The sequence below is a fragment of the Tachypleus tridentatus genome, chromosome 10 (genome assembly GCF_004210375.1).
Source record: "Tachypleus tridentatus isolate NWPU-2018 chromosome 10, ASM421037v1, whole genome shotgun sequence".
Classification (NCBI taxonomy): Eukaryota; Metazoa; Arthropoda; class Merostomata; order Xiphosura; family Limulidae; genus Tachypleus; species Tachypleus tridentatus.
The window spans coordinates 61,310,049-61,337,267 of NC_134834.1; the positions used below are offsets into that span (position 1 = coordinate 61,310,049).

The 27,219-nt window shown below is 33.4% G+C and overlaps 1 protein-coding gene across 3 annotated transcripts in view; it reads right to left on the reverse strand.

Annotated features, from left to right (window-relative positions):
- LOC143229399 (RYamide receptor-like) overlaps positions 1-23,802 on the reverse strand; it is a 79,299-nt gene extending 55,497 nt beyond the window's left edge. For all 3 annotated transcript variants that reach the window (XM_076461679.1, XM_076461678.1, XM_076461680.1), the window contains exon 1: positions 22,881-23,802. In XM_076461679.1, the coding sequence (XP_076317794.1) occupies positions 22,881-23,672 (792 nt within the window). In that variant the 5' untranslated portion in view covers positions 23,673-23,802. The remainder of the gene's footprint in view (positions 1-22,880) is intronic.
- Positions 23,803-27,219: the final 3,417 nt, after the last annotated feature.

Sequence of the window (27,219 nt, forward strand, 5' to 3'; positions counted from 1 at the left end):
GATAAGCTTGGTATAAATATTAGTGCCAAATATTTTCTGTTTTTACATGTTTTAGCATATGGTTTTAACGTAAACTTTTGTCCCTGTTTTTAGTTTGTTGACAACTTGTTCAACAACATTAAGATTAAAACCTCTTTCTACTGCTATATGATTAATTAATAATAACTCATTGTTAACATTATCCTGTTTGTTCCATAATTTTAGTATCCTATTCACAAAATAGTAAAAAACATTAGTTTTTCTAGATTTAGCGTGACTAGATTTTTCATGTGGTAAAATAATTACAGAAAAGATTAGGATAATTGGCAGTTTCCAATTTATTCTTTTTTATTCACTAAAACATCCAAATATAAACAACTATTTGTTTCAATTTTATAGTTAAATCTTATAGAATTTTCAGTACTATTAAACCAATTAAAAAATAGCTAGTTCGTGTACACCATGCCTTTTGTTTGCAAAATATTTTGCCATATATCCGTTTTTTTAGATTTTATTAAAATTCCTTGGCACTTGCGTAAAGTTCAATGTGAAAACTCATAGTTATTTAACGATTTTTATATAGACAGTTTTGAAAGTGAAGCGCTAGAAAAAAAATTGGTAAAAACTTAAGTATGGTTAAGGTATGTCGATAGTACATTTTTGACTTGGCGTTTTGTTTTAGACGAACTAATTAATTTTACTAATTACCTTAATAGCAATGATAATTCTATAAGATTTTATTATGAAATTGAGACAAATGGTTCCTTATCTTTTGTCATATTTATTATAACATTTAAATTTTGTCCCTACTACAGAATATTCACTCTGAAACTGTATCTATTTCCACTGTTATGGATAATAGACTGGGATTTAATTAAGTAAGATATTAAAATATAATCTCATTTAAGCGTCATAGCAGCTCAGGAAAGCATATGTTGAGAGTTTTTCACCAAGCTATTACAGCGATTCCCATTTACGGTGGTACAAACAGTAGAATTAATTAGAGTAGTTAATGAACATAGGACAGGTTATAATGCAGATTTATTATCCAGAGTTAATAAAAACGAGAGATTAGGATATGTTATTCATCTTGTTCACATGAGCCAATCAGTACAATGATGGACTTCTTTGTGGTTCAGTAAATTGCGCGATGGTTAAGGATAACCTTGTTTTGCTACAATGGACTTCGAAATACTTACATGAATAAAACGCTCGCATAAGTTTGCCAAATGTTACTAATCTAATCGGTCACAATAAAAATGAAAAATATGCTTTTCTGGTAGATATTCTGTCTTATGATTGTCATTTACTATTTTTGTGACAGCCGATTTGAAGAAAACAAAAGAAAATATTATTTTTTGGGAGTTTCTTTTCCTATTGTCAGTCACCATTGTTGAAACATCCGATCTGAAGAAAAGAAAAAAAAATTCGGAAAAGTAATCAAGAAACAAAAAATACATTTTCGGGAGTGAAGTAAGCCACCCACCCACCGTCTAAGTCATGAAATCAAGGTGGTCTCCGAGAAAAAGTGTGTAACGACTACTGTTTCTGTTATTGCAAGCTGAGTTAATTGTAAGATTCTGCCTAGAGAAAATTCAAATATTTCTCTCTCAGGACTTGCTATTTTATCAAGTGAAGTTGAACACGATTCTTGGGCATTTAAACAATATAATTTTAGAAAAATAGCAATATAGGAATGAATTATCTGCCTCTCCTTGGATCAGAACTAAATAAAAACAGTTAGAAAATGAGGAAGGTATATGAGATTTGCAATTAAAATCACCACTGTAATATTCGTGGAACTATGTGTCATAGTTTCTAGAGAATAAAATTTTGAAGAACCGTCTTGTACATCACAGTATACAAAGTTCATATCTTTGAAGGTTGAAAAATTGTTTTGTACATCCCGTGATACAAAGGTTAAAACTGCAAAGGTTAAAAAATAGTGCTTGTGTGAGAAAGGTTACAGGTAAGAAGATTAAGAAATAGTTTCACACGTCCTAATGAGACAAAGGTTACAACTACGAAGGTTAAGAAACAGTTTCTTACATCTTAGATATAGAAAGGTCACAATTACTTATATTGAAAAAATAATTTTGTGCATCGCAGTGGTATTAAGACAAAATAATATTCATTTTAACACCACGAGACTGTTATTTTAAAATAACAGTTTTCATTTATAAAGTCAGAAGAAAATATTTGTATGTTATTTTATATTCTGCATTGAATATCGATATATGTATATACACTTAATACTAAAGCGTATGTAATTGTAAAGCTACACGCAAAATAGAAAATACTCAACTAAGTACTGATGTTGGTCTTTTGCATGTGTTCAGACCTTCAAATCTAAACTTTAAATATACACCTTCCACTGTTTTTATCTTTTAAACTAAATTGTATATACAAAGACTCATTTTGCCATTGTTCTAAATTGTCAACGCCAAAAATAATTTTTCTTTTTTTCCTATAAAACAAATCGTGACATAAAGTAGCCAACAGATGGCACTGCTAAATGCTACTCATAATTGTTACTTTTGTCTGCGAGCTGCAAAAAAAATCGAACTAAAACTAAACAATGGTATTTTTAAGGCCAACTTTAATGTTTAACCTCTGGCCAGTTATTACAGTGCATTGTTAAGTATTAATGGCTTGCTTCGCGTAAAACTGGTGAGAAAAGACTTTTGGAGAATATATAAAGATGAGATAGTCATGTCTTAGGATATGATGAACGCTTTTATAAGCTATAAAATTAATTATATATAGTTTTTGCAATGGACTAAATGCGGATATATAAAAAAATATACATATTTGTTTAAACAAAAGAACAATCATAATTATTATTACAAGCAACAAATTACCTTTCATTATTTGTACATGCGTTGATTAGAATGTTTGTTTTAGCGTATTTTGTAAGAAATACCATGCAAGTAATGTTATAGTCCTGGCGTTTGCATTTAGTAACTACTAATTTCATCACATATGTGCTTTTTCTCTGATGAAACTTATTTTAAATCTAAGGTTTTCTGTTGATTAATAGGATTAAGAATCGTAAAGATCACATATAAAAACAAGCTGCTTCAAAATATCTACTCTTTACTGGAAAATACGATATAAAATTTACAAGATAAAGAAACCTCAACTGTTCAATGTTTTTTCTTCCAACATGAATATACTAATAAAAAGTGTTCACTTAATTTCTCAGTATTAAACGCTGTCAATAGATTCATTCTCGTTTTTAAAACTCCAAACTATGCATGGCCTGTCAAATTAAATTTCAAATAAAAAAAGGTTTTAATTATTGTCGTTCCTAAAGCTCCGCAATTTCATATTTGATTTCTTGGAGTATGTTAATTTTATAATGATAAAGATATAAATAGACTAATTCTTTCGAGCTCATTACAAAACAAACTTGACACATTAAAAAACAGACGCAATGATAATCAAAGAAGAGGACCTAGCTATTATCAATGAAAAAAAATATAGTTATCAAAGAAGACAACACAGTGACTAACAAAGAGAAAGATACACTGTTTATCAAAGAAGAGGACACAGTGACTAACAAAGAGAAAGATGCACTGTTTATCAAAGAAGAAGACACAGTGACTAACAAAGAGAAAGATACACTGTTTATCAAAGAAGATACAGTGACTAACAAAGAGAAAGATACACTGTTTATCAAAGAAAAGGACACAGTGACCAACAAAGAGAAAGATACACTGTATCCTCTTCTTTGATAAACAGTGTATCTTTTTCTTTGTTGGTCACTGTGTCCTCTTCTTTGATAATCAGTGTATCTTTCTCTTTGTTAGTTACTATTTGTTTGTTTTGATAACTATATTTTTTCCTTAATAATCACTATATTTTTTCATTTAATAGACAGAATTAGTAACAAAAAAGTGAATGTGAAAAGAAGAGAATACAATAAATTCTATGGACTCTATCAAAGAAAAAATCTCAATGTCTACGAAAGAAATGAATGTATTGACTGTCAAATAACTGAATACAATAATTAAAAATGAAAGCAATACATTAAGTATCAAAGAGCATCATAGAAGGTGGTGCTTATCAAAGAAAAGACAATGACTACTTAGAGAATACACGGACTATGAAAGACGAAAATATAGTGATTGTCGAAAATGATTATATAAATCCTATAAAATATGAATACACAATGACAATCAAAGAGGGCGCATTGAATACCAAAGAGCTTGATACGGTGAATATAAAAAAAGGTTACACTGATAATCCAGACGATCATACAGTAGCTATCAAAACTGGATACAGTAAATATCAAAAAATATTTTTAAAATGAATTTTTAGGTTGCATCATACCAGGCGCAACGATTAGTTTTTAATAAGCTAAAACCTAAAGACATAATATAGGTGAAAACTGATACATTTTGGGGCAAATCTTTATCGAAAACGAGAACCCAAAACTACAAAAACTATTTCAAAATTGTAAAATATTAAGATTAATCCTATGATAAACTGCTCCTTCAAATATATTCCTTACAATAAGTTACTGAAGCTAAGGCATCATGAGAACGATGTTCTGGACCACATTCTTTCCTTGGAACTACGTTCCCCATGATCAGCCATGCTTAATTTTATATAGTTTTAGCCAAAATGCTTGCATATTTTGTAATAAATATCATTATTATTTTAAAAATGGAATACAAATACACTTAAGGACCTCAAACTGAGAAAATCATGTTATACTAAACATCTACACATTTAATTTATATAGTGATACAAGTTTCAGGGACGTGATGAACGATTTATTAGCTACCTGTAGAAAGATGTGTAATTCAGAATCTCATTTTCACTACGACAAATAGCTAGCTACCCAAACATATACTGCACCACTTCCTGTCTTTCCTCTTCTGTTCTCCAGACAAAAGATGAACACAAATTCTATCTTAATCTTTAACAAGCCAGAAATAAGACTCGTCTGAAAAGATGACATGTCGCTAATATTCTAACTATAAGATAAGACTCTGTCTTGCCCAAGTAACATGATAACGGAAGTGAATCCTGGTTAATATCAGTTTTCATACAGCCCTTTTTGCAAAATAACCTTGTTCTTCTTGATACCATCAAATGAATGTGTTCTTGCCATTCCTGTTGTAAGGCGTGGCAAGATTTCTTTTGGCCCTGACATGCTAACCAAATCAAAACAAGGTCATCTCAGACAGTGGGTTTTCGGTGTCTACCACTATATTTCCCTGGAATAATATTTCCTAAAGTCTGATGACCTTTGAGGATGCCGGATACCGTACGTTAGGGATACCCTAATGCTCTGGCAAATCTCGTTTCCTTCATACCATTTCTGAACAATCGGACAATTTGACGCCCAATAGCTTTCATATGAGGAGACAAAGCATTGATCTGTCTTGAAAACATTATATCAAAAGCACAGCCTTTTATGCAAAATGCGTGTACGTGTGTTGTGATTGAAATGCTCTAAATAATGTATACATACAAGAATAACAACCTGTACATGCTTATTCTGTCATACGCTACATTCTTTGTTACTACTTGGGCAATCACTCAATATCTACTCCATGCATGTATACAATAGCATTAATATAGAATAGTATGAAAATATTTTGGCCAAGAATGCATCTATCATTACTCACTATTACTCGTGACACCACAATTTACAATGCATCAGTCTTTTTGAAAGATTGTGTGGCCATCATAAATCACATATCTGTTGCACTTCACAGATAATCCAAGGTATGTAAAAAAAACATTAGCTTTCAAAGCTATTTTTAAGAAAGCTAAAGTTACCAAAAGGTTATTGCAGTTGCTGTGATCCCAGGTTCTTTGCTATTCTTTTGAGGAAAATGGTCATTATAACACTTTGGGGCGGAAGGTTCTCTTTCATAACAATAGTCTTTGTTTTGCAGTCTGTAGTTGACTTGGGGTGTGTGGATTTTAAGGCTATTTCTATTTTATTGTTCTGCTGTGCAAGTTTTATGTTTTAATAAAGAACATTGAATGTTCTTTTTCGACATGTTTTTTCTTTGGCTCTGCATCGTTTATCAGTTTCACTACATGAATAAATTAAATAGGTGTCGCTTTATATGTACAGCTGGATTGATAAGTTTATCCATGACGGCATATAACTGTTGAATGATGGCGAATTTACCAGGAACACTTATATAAACTGTTACATATTATAATTTATTTTGGAGGATTCTCCGACCTATTATGTTATGTATGTCGAGGTGTTACTATTTCACATAACCGGAAATTTGAATCTAGAAGTTAATAAAATGTTAATATTTATCAAATTTTTATTTTCCAACAATTTTATTTTTTATCACTTATATATTTTAATATACAAACATAAAAACGATACGTTTATAATAAAGGCTATTGCTAATAGTTATTACAAATGATAGTTTTACAATTTACAAACAGTATGGTTGTTATGCCTTGTCTAGAACTAAATATCTTATTGATGATCCAGGTCCACAACGAGCAAATTAATTTTGAACTCGCTTAAGCTGACTAGCTTGATTGGCTTTGCACCAGTTATAAGCGTAAGCTCTCGCCGACGACAATATCTAATGTCTTCGTAGAAATACTAACATTCGAAGTAAGTTAATTCACTGAAGTTGGACGGTTTGTAATGTTCGAAATCTATAAACGTTCCTGCTCCAATTCTGTAGTTTTCCGATTAATATACGTTAATCACAATTATAGCTTCCTGGGCCTGTAGCACACTGACTGTAGCTCTCCAATAATATTATTTTCTTCCATCTCTAGCCCAGTCGCTTCTTTTAGAAATCACGCGAGTTTGTTGATATGTCGACAATGTTCTAGCGCGCTTTCGTCAAACAAGTATTGTAGATTTTTAGGCATACGAACGTTCTACAAATTTCGAGAACTGGCGGAACATTCACAATACAGTCAAGAATATACGTCACATGCAAAAAATAAAACTAAAAAACAAACATAGGCACTAAAATAAACTATACAGAAAATATACACATGCAAAAAATAAAACTATACAGAAACAAACACAGGCACTAAAATAAATAAACAACATTAAATTTGTTATAACATGTGCTGAAAGTACTATCCGTGGTGTCATGATGCGCATCTGTAGTCATATACTAATGCATTAGTACATACATTTTGCTAAAACAAAGTGTAAATAGTTTTCTGTTTCTTCAATCGCTAGTTAATTCTAATGCCATTAATGCACAAACTAAGAGACACATTGTGATGTACATTATCATAAATGTTGAAATATAAAATAGTTATTAACTTAATATTAAGTACAATCTTCAATTTTTAAAGTTAAAAATTTATAATGATGAACAATACAGTTAGAGAATTGTCGAATAGTCACTTACTTATAGGCATTGATAACTAGGTATTTTCGGGTGAAAACAGCATCAATGCGTTATGTTTCTTCCCTGTTTTCATTTATTTATTTTTACATGTAAGTACCAGAGAAAATAATAATAGCATTCATAATGTCTTCTTAGGGAGTTACACATACCTTGTAAAGTTTGGCTGACAGTGATAAGGTTTTTACTAGACAATACTTCCACTTCAAACACAGCTCAATTGTTTTGGATGTATAAAACGCTTGTTCTTTTTCGCATTCGTGGGTCCACATATAAATGTCTTATGACACATACACATCTTTCTAGCTATTTAAAATTCTGTTTAGAGGCCTAGTACTACTCTTCAAATTATTCTTGTTTAAGCGTAGAAACAAACCTGAGATTTTTAGCTTTATAAGAATATACATTTACCGCTGAGTTACCAAGTGTCAAATCAGTAAATGTGAATGTTTATAATGCTAAAAACCGTGTTTTGATACCCGTGGTGGTTACGGTACAGACAGCCCATTGTGTACTTCGTAAATTTATGCCTAGTAATCCCAATAAATAAACGTACCGCTGATTAGGAGAGGCCTAATCATCAAGCCCTTTTCAAAATATTTTCCATAAATAAGTGTGTTAAATGTAAGAACAAATGCTGAAAACTTTTAAGAAAACTGAAGAACGGGGTGTGTTTTTTTATTAAACTGAATGTAACATAGTTTTTAATTTGTCAAACTCTGGATGCTACAGTTGGAATTTCGGTTCTGTTACAGTAAAACAAATCGTGCTCGTTACTTTTCAGTCGTGGGTGAAGTATTAGAATGGTAGTCAAGTCCCAGCATTTGACTAGACTAGCTGAACAGTGGGCAGTACTTTCTTTCTAATTTGTCTGTTCAAAAGTAGGGAGGGCTAGTACAGATAGCTTCTTCACGAATATGAAAAGCGACTAAGCATTAAAATTTTCCTATCATGTTTGATAACAATAACAACATACAGTCTTATGTCTACCTAGAACTCAGTCACTTTGTGTTCATTGAGATTTTTGTCTCTTTTCTTCTGTTTATCCAGATCGGTTAATCTGCTTGTTTATATTTTATCATTTTATTTATTTTTGTAGATTTTTCCCCATTTTATCTGTTTATCTAAATCTATATCACTATACCTGTTTATCCACGATTCAATAATTTGAATCTGTTTATCTAATATTCTCTAAACGTGTCTGTTTAATTTCTAATCAGTGCAAAATTGGTTTCAGAAATATTGCTTCGAAATCAGAAATACTTGTTTTATAACTGAAAAGCCGAAAAAAAGTAATTCCCGATTTAACGAATTCACTAGATAAGAAAGAAGTATACGTAACTTTTCTTAACAGAAAGTAGTTAACCTGTATAAGTACTGAACATCATTGGGTATTAAATAATAAGATACAAAATATTCGTTGAACAGTTTAATCAAAGTTAGGTTAGGCCACAGACGAAACGTATGGCTAACAGACACTTAATTGAGACTAAATAAAATAAAAAGCAAGAAACGAGTAATTCATCGTGATGCTACGAGTGTTCGGTTTAAATCAAAACGTTGAATAAGAGAAACATTGTCTCTTTGGTTTTATCCGATTCAATTGATTATTGATTATCTACGTATCAGCTTTTGTGTGTTCAACTGTGTATACCTGCTAAAGTAAAGGTTATGGGTATACTTGCCAAGGCAAAAGTTATTTATATTGAGACATATTTGAAGAATGAGTGTTATGTGTTCGGTTTCTTGATACTCTTGGAATTATTTTCTTCGTTGAAGTCACTCAGTCTGATAATCTCGATCTATAATCACCACGCGCGTGCGTATATGTTTTTCTTATAGCAAAACCACGTCGGGCTACCCGCTGAGTCTACCGAGGAGAATCGAACCCTTGATTTTTAGTGTTGTAAATTCGTAGAGATACCGCTGTATCAGCGGGGGACCAATAACCGCAGTTTCTATTCTAACAAGCTTTGGTGAAGCCGACTAGTTTATTTATAAACTAGGTATTTTTTGTAATTTGTAAACAGCCTTCTCTGGTGACCTAGACGTCTCTTCTTAAGTTCACGTTTAAATAAGTGAATGTGACAATCATCTATGTATATAAACCGGAAACCTTAACAGCTGTGTATTTTATAAGTAATTGTTGTGGTTTTAGTTTCTTCGGAAGGAGACTTATCTCAAGATGTGGATGGGAGTTTGTAAATGTTTGTAAACTTGAAATATTTAGTTATTATTTTTAACTGTAACAGCAGGTATGACCAGCTTTACTGCAATGGGATAGTTCTCTTTTTAAACTATAGCTCTTACTTTGTGAATGTGTGGGTTACTTCAGACTAGCTTTGGTTTTGGAGTCCGTTGCTAGCTAAAAGCTGTAGTTATTCTAGTTTTGTTGCTTTCGTTGAAATGTGCGTCTTTTTGGTTTTACATCGTTTAAAAATCTCTCTATGTAAATATTCATTTTTAGAGAAACTATGATGCAGTTCTTGATCCTTAAATTGTCCATTGAGGCATTTGTGATTAAAAAAACTACAGGTGGCGCCATAATTTGCATCTGATAAGAAACGTCACTACGTTAGCAAAAGAAAATTTGCGATTAGCTTTTTGTAGATAGGAGCTAAGAAGAATTGATCAACATATAAAGTTTAAACAAATGTGAACTGTAGATCTCGGAACGTTTATCACAATAGCTCTGTTATAGGCACTGTGACAGCGTGGCATGGTCTCAATGGTTGGATGATCTATCAACACGTATTAACGTCTCATCAAAGTCAAACACTTAGAACCACCAAAATATATATTTAGACAACATACTGATTTGTTTATTTAATGAAACGATAACAATGGCATCATTAACAGTTAATATTACGAAGTGCTAATTAACTAAACTAATGAAGTAAAGCCGAACTATTTAGCAAAACGCTGTAAACGAGGAATTAGCTAGTAAGTTACAAATAACGACGTATCACGCTTGCATGATGTGCTCAAACTGTTCAATAACTAAGTTTTAAACTAAAGAAGCATATAAATGAATTGCTAATAAAATTAGTATTGTCGTTATCATTTTATTAAGGTCGCGATATTTTGTAAAGTTATTAACCTTAAAAACAGCAGTAAATTTAGTATTTAGTTCACCACAAAATTAGATACAGTTGGTGTTCAAAATATAGTAGATTTTACCTCGTTTGTTAAAAATAAGAGTAAGTTTATAATTTTCGTTTATGAAAATTTATAATATTCAACATATTATATGATATTAATGAGCTTGGGTGAATGAACATAGTACTATAATTTACTTGTAGTATCTGTGTTAGAAAATAAAAAATAAGAACAAAAATTAACTGTATTTCATATTAAAAAAAAAAACAAGTTTTATAATAATATCAATTTAAACGATATTGTGTTTTAAAACTGTAAGTTGTAGTGTTGAATTTGTCAGAAATTAAATTGTGGACCAAATCATTATTTGGAAGTTTTTCAAAACGCTGCTTTAGTTTCTTAATCATTGTATCGATACCTACGTACTTGTATTTCATATAATAGTTTCTTTTCCTACCAAAAGAATTGTTGTTAACATTTGACTTTGAAGTATCTAGCAGCAGGATTCAGACCAAAGCTTATATTATTAATTTTTCCTATCACATATATCCCCCGCTGATACAGCGGTAAGTCTACGGATTTACAACGCTAAAATCAGGGGTTCGATGTTCTTCGATGGATACAGTAGGTAACACGATGTGGCTTTTCTATAAGAAAACATACACATTTACACTCCTATCGAATGTGAATATTAAAAGTCGTTGTCTTTTTTCTACTAGCATTTCACAGTTCAGCAGTACTAAATGTATTTGTTTTTCATCTTAATAACGTTATTACAAAATATGCAAACATTTTGGCTAAGGTTGTGTGTTGTATTCGTCAGTCTCAATATTCATTGTCTCATCTGTTCGATAAACAGCTCTGCTAGGTGGACTTTATTCATTAGTTGAATGTCTAGTCTTTCTCGTCTGGTCTCGAATGAACTGATGTATAAATGTTTATATCTGTTACTTCTGACTTGACACGAAATGTTAGGTTTAGCCCTAGTAAATAACTTTACCCAAATGAGTCATTTCCAATTAAACACAAGGCAGGCTACAACCTTGGAATATAACCTGGGTTACAAGTGGACAAAACTTGATGTTAACATTCTTGAACAATGTGAACATTACGACCAAGTTATTCTTTCCCATGTGATTTAAATATAATATGTATAAAACATTTGTAACAGATCAGATTAACACCTTTTACCTGTCTTGACCATTTACATAGAAGAGCGAACAACGTTTCGACCTTTCACCTTGTTCGCTCTTCTATGTAATGTTTTCAAAACGTTTTGCATATAAATTTCTCAACAAGTGGGTTTCTCGTCATCACTGAAGATCAACACCTGTCTTGACCATGTGTTACGTGCAAATTACACAGAATAAAGGAACTTTTTTTTTAAATATATATATTGAGATGAGAAGGTGGAAAATATGTGGTATGTCTGTATACCTCATTGGTCTTGAAAGAAGTGTATGGGATCAGGCATCTTCAAAGCTAAGGTCCTGACAAAACCATAGACCATAGACGCATAGTCCAGTATCGATTGAATAAGGAGAACACGTTAGATCCTGAGCATAGTACATCGATCCACACCCCAGGGTGTAAGAAGGGCACAGAAGATGGTGAGTGCACTAGTACGCTTAACACATAGTTACTTTATGTGATGAAAGAAAACAAGCTTATGGTCAAAGATAAACCCCAAAATCTTTGTCTCAGAAATCATTGAAAAAACAATATCACCGAGGTGGAGCTTAGGATAATAGTGTAAATCCTGTTGGTGGCAAAAATGCATTGAATTAATTTTTTGGAAAAAAAAAAAAAACCATTTGCTGAGGTGCCTCAACAAGTGATTGAGGACAGTCTAAAGCTGCCGCTTAATAGACCTCATGTTTGATGAACGACAAGAGATGTGAAAATCATCAACATAAAGCCCATTTGCAACAATAGCAGGAAGCTGCGCAGTGATAACATTGATCTTAATATTGAAAATTGTGACACTCAAGATACAGCCCTGAGGACTTCAAATTCCCGTGTAAATGAACTGGAAAGAGTCGAATCCACATGGACTCAGAGTTGCCTGTCTAGTAAAAAGTTCTGAATAAAAAATTGGTTAACGGCCATGCTACCCACACGAGTACAGGTCCCGTAAAATGCTATACCTCCACATAATGTTATAAGTCTTTCAAAGTCAAAGAACACAGAAACAAAGTGTTCTCTCTTGAAGAAGACTTCCTTAATCAAGATTTCAAGACAAATCAGGTGGTTTATGATGAAAGACCTCGACAGAACTCACACTTAGTGGACAAAAGAAGGTTGTCTGATTCGAGGAAACAAACAAGACGAACATTAACCATCTTCTCTAAGACCTTACAAAGATAGCTAGACAAAGCAAATGGATGAGAATTAGAAGGAATCTTGGGATCCTCCCCAGGCTTAGAGAAAGAGAGAACAGTAGCCTAGTGACAAGCTTTAGGAAGAACATTCATCTGTCAGATCTGGTAAAAAACCACTAGAAGTGTAGCAAGAGATGCAGTAGAGAGATAGAACAGCATCTCATAGTGAACTTAATCAGATCTGACTGATGTACTGTCAGACTAATGAAGAGTTCCACCAATCTAAAGGGGCTATTACAGTCATAGAGACGATTGACCTAAAAGGAAAGAAGCGATCGCTCTGCCTGAGATTTAATAGCCAATAAAGCAGGGGAAGAGACAGAAGTACTGGAAAGATGAGCAAAGTTCTTGCCAAGAGCATCGTCGATGCTCTGTAGATCAGCAATCGTCTGGTCATTGGAGAGAAAGATGGAAAGAGGATGGGAAGAATGCCCCATTGACCTTCCAAGCCGTGTCCCAGAGAACCTTGGAATTGGCGGGTAGAAGAGATGTTAGTTGTGAACTTTGGTACCGAAGTCTGATCTGCCGAGAATGAGCACAGGTCTGCTGGAAGGCAGTGAAGTTTGAAACAATGGGATACCTGCAAAACATATTTTAAGCCATTTCTATGCTTTCTTTTTTTTCTGATATTGGGCAGGAGATCATCATGGACTAGGATACCATGGAAAACGTGTCAGAGTTTTAGGTATAGAACGAAGAGCTACTTAAACAATGCAATCATTTACCACTCCAATGCATTCTTTAATAGATGACAGATTAACGACAGCATCATCAAGTTCCGATAGAGAGATGAAAAAGAGCCAGTCATTCTAATCCAGCTTTCACTGTGGCACTCGCGTTGGGTGGCATCAACTACAGACAACCTCCCTTAAAACTGTAGGGAAGTACTTCCTCATGGGTCACTGTCATCCCTCTAAGAAAAGTAAAGGATAGCAGATAGATGGATCAATGGCAGCAAAAGACTCATTAGGTACATGAAAATAAGTATAAGAACCAGTACTAAGAAAGGAAAAGTTCTACAGAACGACCATCATCAATACAAGCACCACCCCAGAAAGAATTGTGTCCATTACAGTCTCACAGGATGTCAAAGGGAGATGACAACTGTTTAACAACAGCATCATTGTCTGATTGATCATTAGTCTCTCCAGGAGATAGGTACAGATAAAAATAATGATGTTCCGACCCAAGGAAATAATGATGGCTATGGCTTCTAAGGATGTAATGAGTTTTATAGATAAGGTCAACCAGCAGTGCCGCCCTTCCATGCACTCGCCTATCACACAGCCTATTATTCCAGTACAAATGATAGAAATCATTTAAGCTCTTAATATCACTGAGATCATAACGGAAACATTAACAGTACCACTGTATCAATGTAGCTATTTTTAGCTAGATGGAGGAGAGTTTAGTAGAGAACCTTCCTGTTTATAACCGTGTCTCTTTATCAGAAGCAGATCTGTTGACGTCCATGGATCCTATTTTGGGTCGAGTGGGCAAGTCTCTGTTATAGATAGGTTCCAGTGACTGAGAGCATGGACAAGTAATTGTTCTTCATCCAGGCTTGGTCAGGTGAATAGGACGTTCGACTCGTAATCTGAGGGTCGCAGGTTCGAATACCTGTCACACCAAATATGCTCGCCATTTCAGCCGTGGAAGCGTTATAATGTAACGATCAATCCCACTATTCGTTGGAAATAATTAGTCCAAGAGTTGTTGGTAGGTGGTGATGACTAACTGCCTTCCCCCTAATCTTACACTGCTAAATTAAGGATGGCTAGCGTAAATAGCCATTGTGTAGTTTTGCTCGAAATTCAAATCCAAACATGTAGTAGTAGTAGAATGTAATGCAGCAGTGAATATTCGTGACAAAGTTGTGGATAACAATTTATAAGTTTCTAGGTGAGAAATATTGGTAACAATTTTAATCCCTGTACCTCTTTTACCTCTACCAACGTAGAGCAAGATCTATAATAAGAAGGGTGGAAAAACTACAATGAACACAGAGAGTGTTCAGTTCTCACTCGTAGGCATCATGGTCTTTGCTACCACAACGAGCATACAGTCATGTGAAAAAGTTAGGATACCCTATTGAAGCCTGTGTATTTTTGTAACATTTTTGAATATATAGATATTTAATCTCAATTTTAACAATACTGAGGGATTATAGAAATATAATTAAACAATTAAAACTGAAGAAAAGACTTTTCAAGATCTTCTGTAAATGCAATTCTACAAAAACGCATATTCTAACTGAGGAAAAAGTTAGGACACCCCACATTTATTTCCACTTAAAATGGCTCAACTCACACACAGGTGTATCACACCAGGTGCACATGATTAGAAAATTGTTTCTCAGCATTTTTAATGAGGCTTGCCCTAGTTAAACCTCAGACATTTAGTTTTGTGTGCTCCTGACTGTTGAAGTGAGAATGAGCACCATGGTGAGAGCAAAAGAGCTGTCTGAGGCCTTCAGAATGAAAATTGTAGCAGCTTATGAGTCTGGTAAGGGATTTAAAAAGATCCCAAAGAATTTTGAAATCAGCCATTCCACTGTCCGGAAAATAGTCAACAAGTGGAGGACTTTAAAAACAGGTGCCAACATGCCCAGGTCTGGTTGTCCAAACAAGTTCACTCCGAGAGCAAACCGCAAGATGCTAAAAAGGTCTCCAAACACCCCAACATGTCATCACGGGACCTACAGCAGGCTCTGGCTACTGTTGATGTGAAAGTGCATGCCTCTACAATCGGAAAGAGACTGCACAAGTTTAACTTGCATGGGAGATGTGCAAGGAGAAAACCTTTGTTCTCCAAGAGAAACATGAAGGCTAGACTGAAGTTTGCCAGAGAGAATGTAGACAAAGACCATGACTTCTGGAATAATGTTCTTTGGACAGATGAGTCCAAACTTGAATCATTTGGACACCAGAACAAAGGACATGTTTGGTGTAAACCAAATACAGCATTTCAGGAAAAGAACCTCATACCAACTGTGAAGCATGGAGATGGAAGTGTCATGGTTTGGAGCTGCTTTGCTGCAGCAGGACCTGGACAGCTCACAATCATAGAATCCACCATGAATTCTACTGTGTATCAGAGGGTGCTTGAGGATCATGTGAGACCATCTGTACGAAAATTAAAGATGAAGCGAAACTGAACCCTGCAACATGACAATGACCTAAAACATACCAGTAAATCTACCAAGGACTGGCTGAAAACTAAGAAATGGAGAGTCCTGGAATGGCCGAGTCAAAGCCCAGATCTTAATCCCATTGAGATGCTGTGGGGTGACTTGAAACTGGCTGTACATGCAAGAAACCCCTCAAACAGCTCATAGCTGAAAGAATTCTCCATTGAGGAGGGGAGCAGACTTTCTTCAGATCGATATCAGATACTAGTATATGGCTACAAGAAGCGTCTCACTGCAGTTATTCCAGCCAAAGGGGTAACACTAGCTATTAGGAGGTAGGGTGTCTTGACTTTTCCTCAGTTAGAATATTTATTTTTGTAGAATTACATTTACAGAAGATCTTGAAAAGTCTTTTCTTCAGTTTTAATTGTTTAGTTATATTCCTATAATCTTTCAGTATTGTTAAAATTGAGATTAAATGTCTATATAACCAAAAATGTTACAAAAATACACAGACTTTTATAGGGTGTCCTAACATTTTTACATGAGTGTACATTACAGAAACACAACAAGATATCTTAGAAAGACCAAACCACTGACACTGAAAATAACTGAGAGGGTTGAAAATATGTGGTCATACATTGCAGTTCAGATAACCTGCTTTGACAGTAGCAAATGGATGTAGCAATGTAAACGTCAAAATAAGAACACTGGTAAGCATCATAATTCCCTTTTTACGCATGGAGATATGTCGCACTACAGATACTCTTTGGTTGGATCTCCAACTCTGAGATGCCCTTCAACTCCCTATGAACAATAATTGCTCTTGACGAATTCAAAGTAGCATTGTCTTTGAAATCAAGAGAAGTTCACTGTGTTTTAAGGTAGATGTTTCCACCAAGATGTCCTCAGAACGTAGCTTCTTGACAAACTTTGGAGGAACAGCAAATTTCTCTAATCCATTCTGAATAAGAAAGGGAGACAATGGTCCTATAGGTTTGTATGACAAAAAATGCAGGATGAGAAAAATGAGCCATGCGATTAATGTATGTCTAATGATACAATTAATTTGTAAAAAAAAAGGATATGTAATTCAAATTACAGTTTGTCCTGTTTCAGTACAATATATACTTTTGTTATGAAAATACACTTTACAAAGAACTGTATTAGTTTAAGTTGTTGAAAACGTTTCATATTTCTAGCTGTGAAGGGACTATAAGTGTGAGTGTCAATGTAACTATTCGGTTTAAATGTGGTCGGGACCTGGCATGGCCAGGTGGTTAGGGTGCTCGTCTCGCAAGTTGAGAGTCGCAGGTTCGAATCTCCGTCAGACAAAGCATGCTCGCCCTTTCAGCCATGGGGGCGTTTTAAGTGAACAATCAATTCTACTATTCGTTGGTAAAAGAATAGCCCAAGATTTGGTGGTGGGTGGTGATGACTAGCTGACTTCCCTCTTGTCTTGCACTGTTAAATTATGGAAAGCTAGCGCAGATAGTTTTCGTGTAGCTTTACACTAAATTTCTCACCAAACTCACACGTTGCTACTCTTGTTGAAATCAGTGGGTTTGCCATGCTCCATGAAAAGGTGCCTTTCTTATAAGAAATACTTCATTTAACACTGCTAGTCTCATTTTAGACAATAGTAAGTTTATCAAATGTTAGTGAAAAGAAGTGAAAAAAAATGTGGATAATTAAAACAATATTACAGACTGCATATAAAATAGAACTTGTTACGATGAGAAAAGATGTTTTAAAATTAGGTTTTTGTGTTAAGAGGAAGTATTACAGTAGTTATATCTTGTTTCTTACTTTCCTTCACGTTTAAATAAAATATGTTTGGAGAGGTATATTTAGACAACAAGGATGACGTACTGTCACAAGTGACCACCGTACTGTCATAAAATGTGATAAAACTTATTTATAGAACAACTAAATAAGCATTTCATAGCAGATCCTTACTGACAATAACTCAAACAACATCACGCATTTCGTGTTGCAAAAACCAAATAGAACAGGCAGATGCTGTTGATTAAATATTTTAATAGCAGAAACTTTACTCTTGTAGACATCATTGTATTCCCTGTAAAAATAAGATATTTGGGAATTTTAAGGCATAACTTTAGATGCTTAGTTTTCAGCAAAAATAATAAAGATGCCGAAAATAAATTATTTTACAGTGTAATTTATAGCCGAAAGTTTACCAGATTTTGGAAAAATTTGAGTACTAAAACTGTTACGAAAAAAAGTTTATTGGGAAGCTTTTTTTACATATTTCTCTTAATTTGTCAATTGCGACTCAAAATCGGAGGCATTTACTAAATAGAATTTCACACTGACTTTCTGTTCAGTACCAAAACTTGTCATTTAAATTGAATCATGCTGTTTACTTATGCAGTATAATACTATAAAAGTGACTACGGCAGACAGAAGATAATACCGTTTATTACACACTTCTGATATCATTCTGCAATGAAAAAATGAAGAGAGATGTATAAGGAAAAAAAATACAAAACAACAACAGAACACACCTGCAGTTAACTTCTTTTTATAGCAGTATATGATGTACTTCTCATTTTATGGGTTTCCTCGGTTGTCAAGAGTTAAAGGCAAAAATCCACAAGAAAAACAGCTGAAATATTTTTTGTTTCATATTCAATAGTAGGGAGACAAATCTCATATTCAAATGTGTTTCAATGTATTTTGTTTTATTATGCTAATCATGCAACAATGAACTGACTCTCATAAAATATGAATAAATTAGTTAGTTTATGCATGGAACTTAAAGAATCGTGAACTAAAATTATACGACGATTTAACAAACTAAATTTTATTAATTGATAATTTTAATATGATTGATTTAATTGTTTAAAGGTCAAGTTGTTGTTCACGAGCCAGCATATCTGAGTGCTCTGTTATATTATTCTAAAACAAACATTAAGTGAATGGTTCAGTAGTTTTTGTTTATTTTAGGGTAAGACCTCAATTGGCTATTCCATCTATTGACTGCAAGGAATCGAATTCTAGATTTTAGCTTGATAAATTCATAAACTTAACGCTGACCAACTAGGAGGGGTAGGCTTAATAACAAACTTTATGGTTTACAAATGTTAGATTACAGGACTTGATTCCTAGTACGGACAGATCTTAGATAATTCAACGTCTAGGTTTGCGCTTAAAAAAAAGAGAGCCACATTTCACAGTAAAACCGTCACAAACAAACTCCTCGGTGAAAAATAGTCATTTAAACCAAAACACCAAACAATTCAAACGGTTAACAAAATGACTAACAGCTAGTCACTAATACAATTTTCTATTAAACAGCCCTTATAGCTAAAATACAAATAAACCTTTCCATTAAACAGTCACATATAACTTAACACCAAATAAACCTTTTTGTTAAACATTCACTTACAGCTAATTACCAAACAAGCTTTTCTATTAAACAGTCACTTACAGTTAAACACCAAATACATTTCTCTCAAGCAGTCACTTACAGCAAAACATCAAATAAGCCTTTCTATTAAACAGTCAATTACAGCTAAACACCAAACAAACCTTTATATTAAACAGTCACGTACAGTTAAGCACCAAATAAACCTTTATATTAAACAATCATTTACAGCTAAACACCAAATAAACCTTTTATTAAACAGTTACATACAGCTAAACACCTTTCTGTTAATGTAAGTCAAATACAGCTAAACACCAAAAATAAACCTTTTATTAAAAAGTTACATTCAGCTAAACACCAAAAATAAACCTTTCTATTAAACAGTCACATACAGCTAAGCACCAAATAAACCTTTCTGTTAATATAAGTCAAATACAGCTAAACACTCAAATAAAGCTTTCTATTAAACAGTCACTTACAGTTAAACACCAAAAATAAAACGTTCTATTAAACAGTCACACACAGCAAAACACCAAATAGACCTTTCTATTAAACAGTCACTTACACCTAAACACCATATAAACCTTTCTGTTATTATAAGTCAATTACAGCTAAACACCAAATAAACTTTTCTATTAAACAGTCACTTACAGCTAAGCACCAAATATACCTTTCTATTAAACAGTCACTTACAGCTAAACATCAAATAAAACTGTGTATTAAACAATCACTTACAGATAAACACCAAATAAACCTTTCCATTAGACAGTCACTTATAGCTAAACACCAAATAAATCCTTTCTATTAAACAGTCACTTACAGCTAAACACCAAATAAATCTTTTCTATTAAACAGTCACTTACAGCTAAACATCAAATAAAACTGTCTATTAAACAATCACTTACAGCTAAACAACAAATAAACCTTTCTGTTCAATATAAGTCAATTATAGCTAAGCAATAAATAAACGTTTCTAATGAACAGTCACTTACAGCTAAACACCAAATAAACCTTTTAATTAAATGTCATTTACAGCTAAACACGGAAACAAACCTTTCTATTAAGCAGTCACATATAGCTACATACCAAAAATTAACCTTTCTAATAAACAGTTACTTACAGCTGAATACTAAATAAGCTTTTCTATTAAACAGTCACTTACGGCTAAACACCAAATAAACCTTTTTATTAAACAGTCACTTACAGCTAAATACCAAATAAGCTTTTCTATTAAAGCCACTTATAGCTAAACATTAAATTAACCTTTTTATTGAACAGTAACTTATGGATAAACACCAAATAAACTTTTCTGTTAAATATAAGTCAGTTACAGCTGACCACCATACAAACACTGCAATTAAACATAGTCAATTAACGCTAATCAATAACTAAGTTTTTGAGTAAAATCTGATAATTTACATTGAATGACTATCACAATGCACAAATAACAATAGGTGATTTATACCTTCAAAACTGTTTTTGCCCACCAAATTTTGTGTAAAGAAAAAATTTAAATCACTCTTTATTTGGTACGAAATCAACTATTCCTTCTTAAACTTCTGTTACGTGATAAAACGTTATTCATAAGTAATTCAGCTTGTTAAAAGTAAAATTGTCTTTATCGGAACCCAGTTTGTCAGCCTCATACCCTAAGAATGAAATCTCTAATTTTATTACCTTAAGAATATATCATAAAGAACACACGGGCATTTACCTTATCGAGCACCCAAATAATCCTGTAGATTCCATTAAGAAAGATTAAGTTAATGGATGTTAACATATTTTTATAATGTTCCCATAGACCCCAGAATCATTCAAATATCTTTCATTTAAGTCATTTCTAATAAGTCAGGTTAGTTTTTTAGATAAAAATACTTACCAATGAAACACACATGTAAGTAAATAGATATATTTCCGCAGTGCTCTGTTCATGAGTAAATAGAACCAAAATTAACAGTAGCAAATATTTTTATGTTTTACTTTTGATCTTCATACCTTATGCTGTATTATTGCCTAAATAATGCACAATTCTTCTCGTGATGCATTGCATGCGCACGTTTCGCTGACGTCACGGCAGTACAAATTGCAAGATTGAGCGTTTTTATGTGACGCCATTTTAGTGTTTATTTACTGCCTGACAGAAGACCCATCAGAGTGGAATGATCCAACCAGGCAGCCTTCGATCCTCTTTGTAAGAAATTTACCCTTTAATTTGCTATCAACATATCTTTACGCACACTCTAAAATTCTATTACCTTTATTACTCGTATTAGAACTCTGTCTTGATGGCTTGATGACTTATCCTCCATTATGATAATATCCTATTCTTTCTTAAGTTATGTAACCAAGCTGGTTCTCAAGTGTGTTAAAACAACGATCCAAAATATGAAAACTCAAACAGACTACCGTGTAATTATCATAGTTAAAGACTATTTGCCAAATATTTGTTCAACTTACCAAATGCCTCAAATCATTATGTAATACAAAAACAAACATTCTTAATATAGTTATAAGTACCCCAAAGTTTAAAGTCATCAATAAACTTTACTAATTTATTATTTATCCCCTATCTATATAACGAACATAACTAACAAATAGCAAAAGCCTAAGCATTGATCTACAAAGCATCTGATTAGTGACAAATGTAAGCCAAAACAATAATCATTTTTTGTTTTTTAGGTTCTACATTAACCATTCTTTCCCGATAAACAATTTTTAAGTGAAACGTAGTCACTTACAAGCTACAATAAATCAACATGCAAATTCATCATTAAAAGTGTTTTCACTTTAGCTTCGAAATAGGTTTGTCTCAACTAGTTAAAAAAAAAACTTAATATTCAGTTTTGAATTATCCTGATGAAAAGGTTTATTCACTGTACTGAAATGACATTCTATATTGAGAATAGGAAATATATGACAGTGAATTTATTTACTTGTAGTTCCTTAAGGTTAATTCTGAGCCAAGCATTCAAATGGATGATAAAATCTTTCTGGATAACTTAAACATTAGCACTATAGATAGAATAAAGTACTTAGATCTATCTCATGACGAGTCATTCTAAGTCTATCATTATAAACATCTTGATGTTTGAAAAAAACACACTGAAATACAAAATTTCTACTTTCATGAAGAAACGTTTACCTTTTGAAAGCACTCGTATTGTAGGATTTCGTATTTTTGTCATTCTAAGCACAACGTAGTCTAAGGTATTTTTCCTGTAATTGTTAATAATGGAAGTAAGGTACGTATCAAACTGATCAAACGTGCTTAAATGTACCTAATGATTGATCTATCTGATCAAAGTGATTAGATGAAACCAGAAAATGTGTTCTGCAAATTTTGACTTCTAGTTTTAAAATAAATACTTCGCCACAAACTGACAGCGGTGTTTTTTTTCTGCTTTTTATTTTTGCAAGTGGTGATTTTAACAAAGTCATGATTCTACCGAACATGTAAAAAGATAAATTAAATGTAATAATTTGAAAAATACATCATTAGGATACTGATAAATGATAACATTGAATGATACCTTTCTTTTGTTACGAAGGATTCCCGCATCACGAGTTCCTTCGGCATTTCCGGGAGCTTGAGCATATTTGAGTTTGAGACTCATCCGGCCGTACGCATAACTGATGACAAACAGTGGAAAAAAATACTGCAAACATACCAACATGGGATTGTATGTTTTCCAGATAATTTTAGGAATGCCCACGTTGTTACAGAAGGGTTTGGTATAGTTTCCTGTTGTGGAGTCATAGACGTAGGTTACTCTTAAAGCCAAGGCGTAGGGCACACTGGCTGCCGCAGCAAATGTCCAAATACCCAGGATAACAAACTTAGCCCTCAGTTTCGAAGTCCGAGCTTTGAGGGGAAACATAACGGCGCGGTAACGATCCAGAGCAATAGCAGTCAAAGTGAAAATACTTACATTCACCGACAGAGTCTGTACAAAGGGACAAAAAGCGCACATGAAAGCAGGTAGGACCCAACGCTGTAATAACGCAGCTTGAAACTGAAAGGGAATGGAGAAAAGTCCGATAATGATGTCCGCACAAGCCAAATTAGCGATGAAAAAGTTAGTAACTGTCTGCATGCGGAGGCTAGTGGCTACAATCCACAACACACAAAAGTTGCCTACCACCGCCAACAGAGACACAGCACCATAACAAACAGATAATAAACTGATTATTCCCACTGGGACGTCATAAATTTCAATTGTAGCTTGTTGTGGAGTGGACACATTAACATCGCTTTTCTCAAGGTGTGTGGCTATGCTACTGTTTAGAATAGCAGGCTGGGTATAGGTGACAGGAAAATTCATGAAGGAAGTATTGAGATTATCGATAGGTCGAGGCCTTTGATGTTTACTTAACCTTTAGTCCGTTTTCAATTTAGACGCCAAACGCAAAATGTAACCCTGCTGGTCCGAGTTTTCTCTCCGTAGAACTGATTCAATGTTTCTTGGACGGGCTAGTTAATATTGGTGAAGAATTCTTGTACGCTTGCGCAGTGGCTACATGCACGCAGGTCTGTAACTCTTAGGGAACGCAACTGAACCAGCAGCTGCTTGTGAAATGAATCTTTCTCTTGAAAACGAATGAGAGGAGATCAATAAAGATTGAGAAGTGTATAGGATGAAATACAACTTTACACTAGTTGGAAGCATCTTACGAATGTCAAAGTTTAACATTGTTTACCACTCCTGCCATTTTATGAATAGTTATTGGAACTATATATCACAGAAATATATATCAAACAAAATATGTGAATATATTTAACATTCGAAAAATAAGATTTGTACGACGACAATTAAAAAACTCTGTTTCATACCATTATATATTAAAAGCTATTTGTCCAAGTATAACGGTATCTTACCGATGGCACATTGAAAATGATAAATTTTATTTTAAAAGTTTGAATGTGATACAGGAGTTTCAAAAACTGTCGCAGGAGGTGTTCCCTGTGCATACGGTCATTCCAAGTTAGCGCACCAATCTTATCAATCAAAGACAATACTGCAAGCATAACTAATGTGTTCTGGACAGTGTTCTATGATCCGTGAAATATCCGTCACACTGACATGCATTTCATTTAAATAACTAATACCATATTCTTAAAGAAGAGAGAAATTACTTCAATGTTACAATCGAGAAAAGCGATTAGGTACACAGTAGAATATTGTTTTAAAATACACTGTGAAATTTCCAAACATTTCTGTATATAACCAGTGATTATTATGTTCCAATAGCAACGTAGTGTTTAAGATATAACCATTTGAAATGTAAAATTTTATTTACCATTCCGGAAGAGAAAATACAAGTTTTTACCTTATATTCGGTTCTATAAGTTCCACAGACTATTCAGTCCTATTATCTTCATAGAAGTAAAGTGGCAGATGTGTTTTTGCTTGTTGTTTCGGATTAGTACCGATAATGTGCGTGTATTTTTCTTATAGCAAAGCAACATCCGGCCATCTGCTGTGTCTACCGAGGGGAATCGAATCCCTGAGTTTAGCGTTGTAAATCCGAAGATTTACTGCTATTCCAGCGGGGACGCCATAGATAATAATGTAAACGTTATTTTACAGTCAAGTTAAGAACACTGATGAAACGACGCTTTATTTTATGAATTCCCTGTAGTCTTGGGATCGTTCAGATCGGTGGATCTTTTGTTCGGTGGATGTTTTGACATTTTAAGATCACACTGTATGAAGACGGTTTCGTTTGATAAATAGTTTGATGTTTTGAAGTTATTTTAAAACTACTTATAATGTATCTGTATAAGGACGCTTTCATTTGATAGATGTATTGGAATAACATTGAAACATCGACGCATTTGTTACGGATTTCATGGTATAAACACTTGTTTTCACGTTTCACGAATTTCCAGTCAGCTGTATATTGATATGTGTGTGTGGAATATCTGAATTATGATAATCATTTGTTACCCTGGCTGATGAATCTAAGCTGCAGATTCAGTTTGTGGACAGGTGTTTCCAAGTGCTGATAGTTTTACAACATGTTCGCTCCACATGTTCAAATCTATTTTAAGGTACATTTCAACTGACATTAAGTCAATCATAAGTGTTGAGTAGAAAAATGAGATATGGTTGTTATCACAAAATGAATTTTACACCGCAGTTTGTGAAAAATGATTCTTTCTTTTGTTTTTCAACTAAGTTCGTAATTTCTGTCATTTCTTCTCGAGTGGTGATTTCCAGCGTGATTGAACAGTTATTCATCTATTATTTATGTTACTTTGCAGTTTATGTTACTTTTGTTTGAAAATAAACGTTTTTTGTGTGTGAATTGAATAACTAATTATTTATTTCTCTATTTACTCAAATAAATTTGTAATTTATATTATTTAATTCTGAGAAGGAATTGTTTTCTAAAATTTAAAACTACATATTTTTTATCTGATATTCAAGTAACTCCGTAACTTTTGTTATTTTAATTTGAAAGTACTTTTGTTGACGGTCTTGGGTTCGAATCCCCGTTGTATCAAATAGCCGTGGGGACGCTATAATATGACGGTCAATTCCACTATTCGTTGGTGAAAGAGTAGCCCAAGAGTTGGCTGTGGGTGGTGATGACTAGCTGCCTTCCCTCTAGTCTTACACTTCTTCTAATAAATAATCAGCGAAGAGCAAGCAGTACAGTTCTATTCAGAGTGGAACAGTTTCAGATTTTGCAGTGACATAATATTAAGGTGGGTTTGAAAAATAAAATTACATTACAGTCAAGGAACTGTTATTACATTATTGTTTCTCTCTACTTACTCTCATTTTAATATATTTATATGCATACATACATTGCTATACAATAATATAAAATAAAGAGCTATGAACTAAAAAATATAGGCTTATTTTAATGAAGGCTGTAACGATTTTATTGGAGTCGTAACTTGTCAACGAGAGTTGCAGTAAAAAATTCATAGAGAGCTGTAGTGACACAAGAATGAAAAATTTGTTCATTGTTAATGTTGGTGAGTCTCAACAGTGTATTCTAAAGACGGCTGGTATAAGTATTAGAGCTTTAATTAAAATAAAGTACAGAACAACCTTTCGACCTTCTTGGGTCATCTTCAGGTTAACAAAGAGAGAGCTGCATTTTTACTTCACGTGGGTTTCTTGACATCACGAGTCTCAACAATGTTGTAAAAGCGCTACCACTGTTGAAATAGTTACCTTTTATCTCGTAGGTCTTTATTATCTTACCTACACGCACGCTTAAGGAGACTTTAGAACCAAATTTTAAATCTGCAATACAATATATATGTGTGTGTCAATAATTCTAGTATCATAAGATACATTAATTGTAAATAGGTTGTTATATTACCACTATATAAAATAATAGAATTAATGGAAACCAAAAACATTTATCATTAGAATTAAAAACCTTTTTTCTATTACCAGTCCTTGTCATCATCATTTTGGCTAACAACTTCTTAACTGTGTTTATAATATATGAAAGTGTTTGCAGGTAATGTTTGCTGTAGTTTGTTAAATATAACTATTCAGATCCAAACCTAATGCACCATAGGATAAAATACATACTTTTGACTTGCTTCCTAACTTTATTTTAAGTAAGCAAGACTTCAACACAAACTTAGGTTCAGTTGAACGACCCCGTCGCATTGTCTAACAGTCTAACTTAACTCGAATAACTCTCACTCACTATAGTGTTTGCTCATTGGCTTGCTAGGTCTAACTTTTTTATATTTCAGTCTTTTATCTCTGTCTGAAAGTTGCTAAGGCGGAGCGACTCAGCTTTTTATTTAGGGTTTTGTACATTATATTTAAACAATTTGGGTGTCTTATATCGTAACAGCCAGCGATGTCACGTCGAAATAGTCCTGCAGGTTAG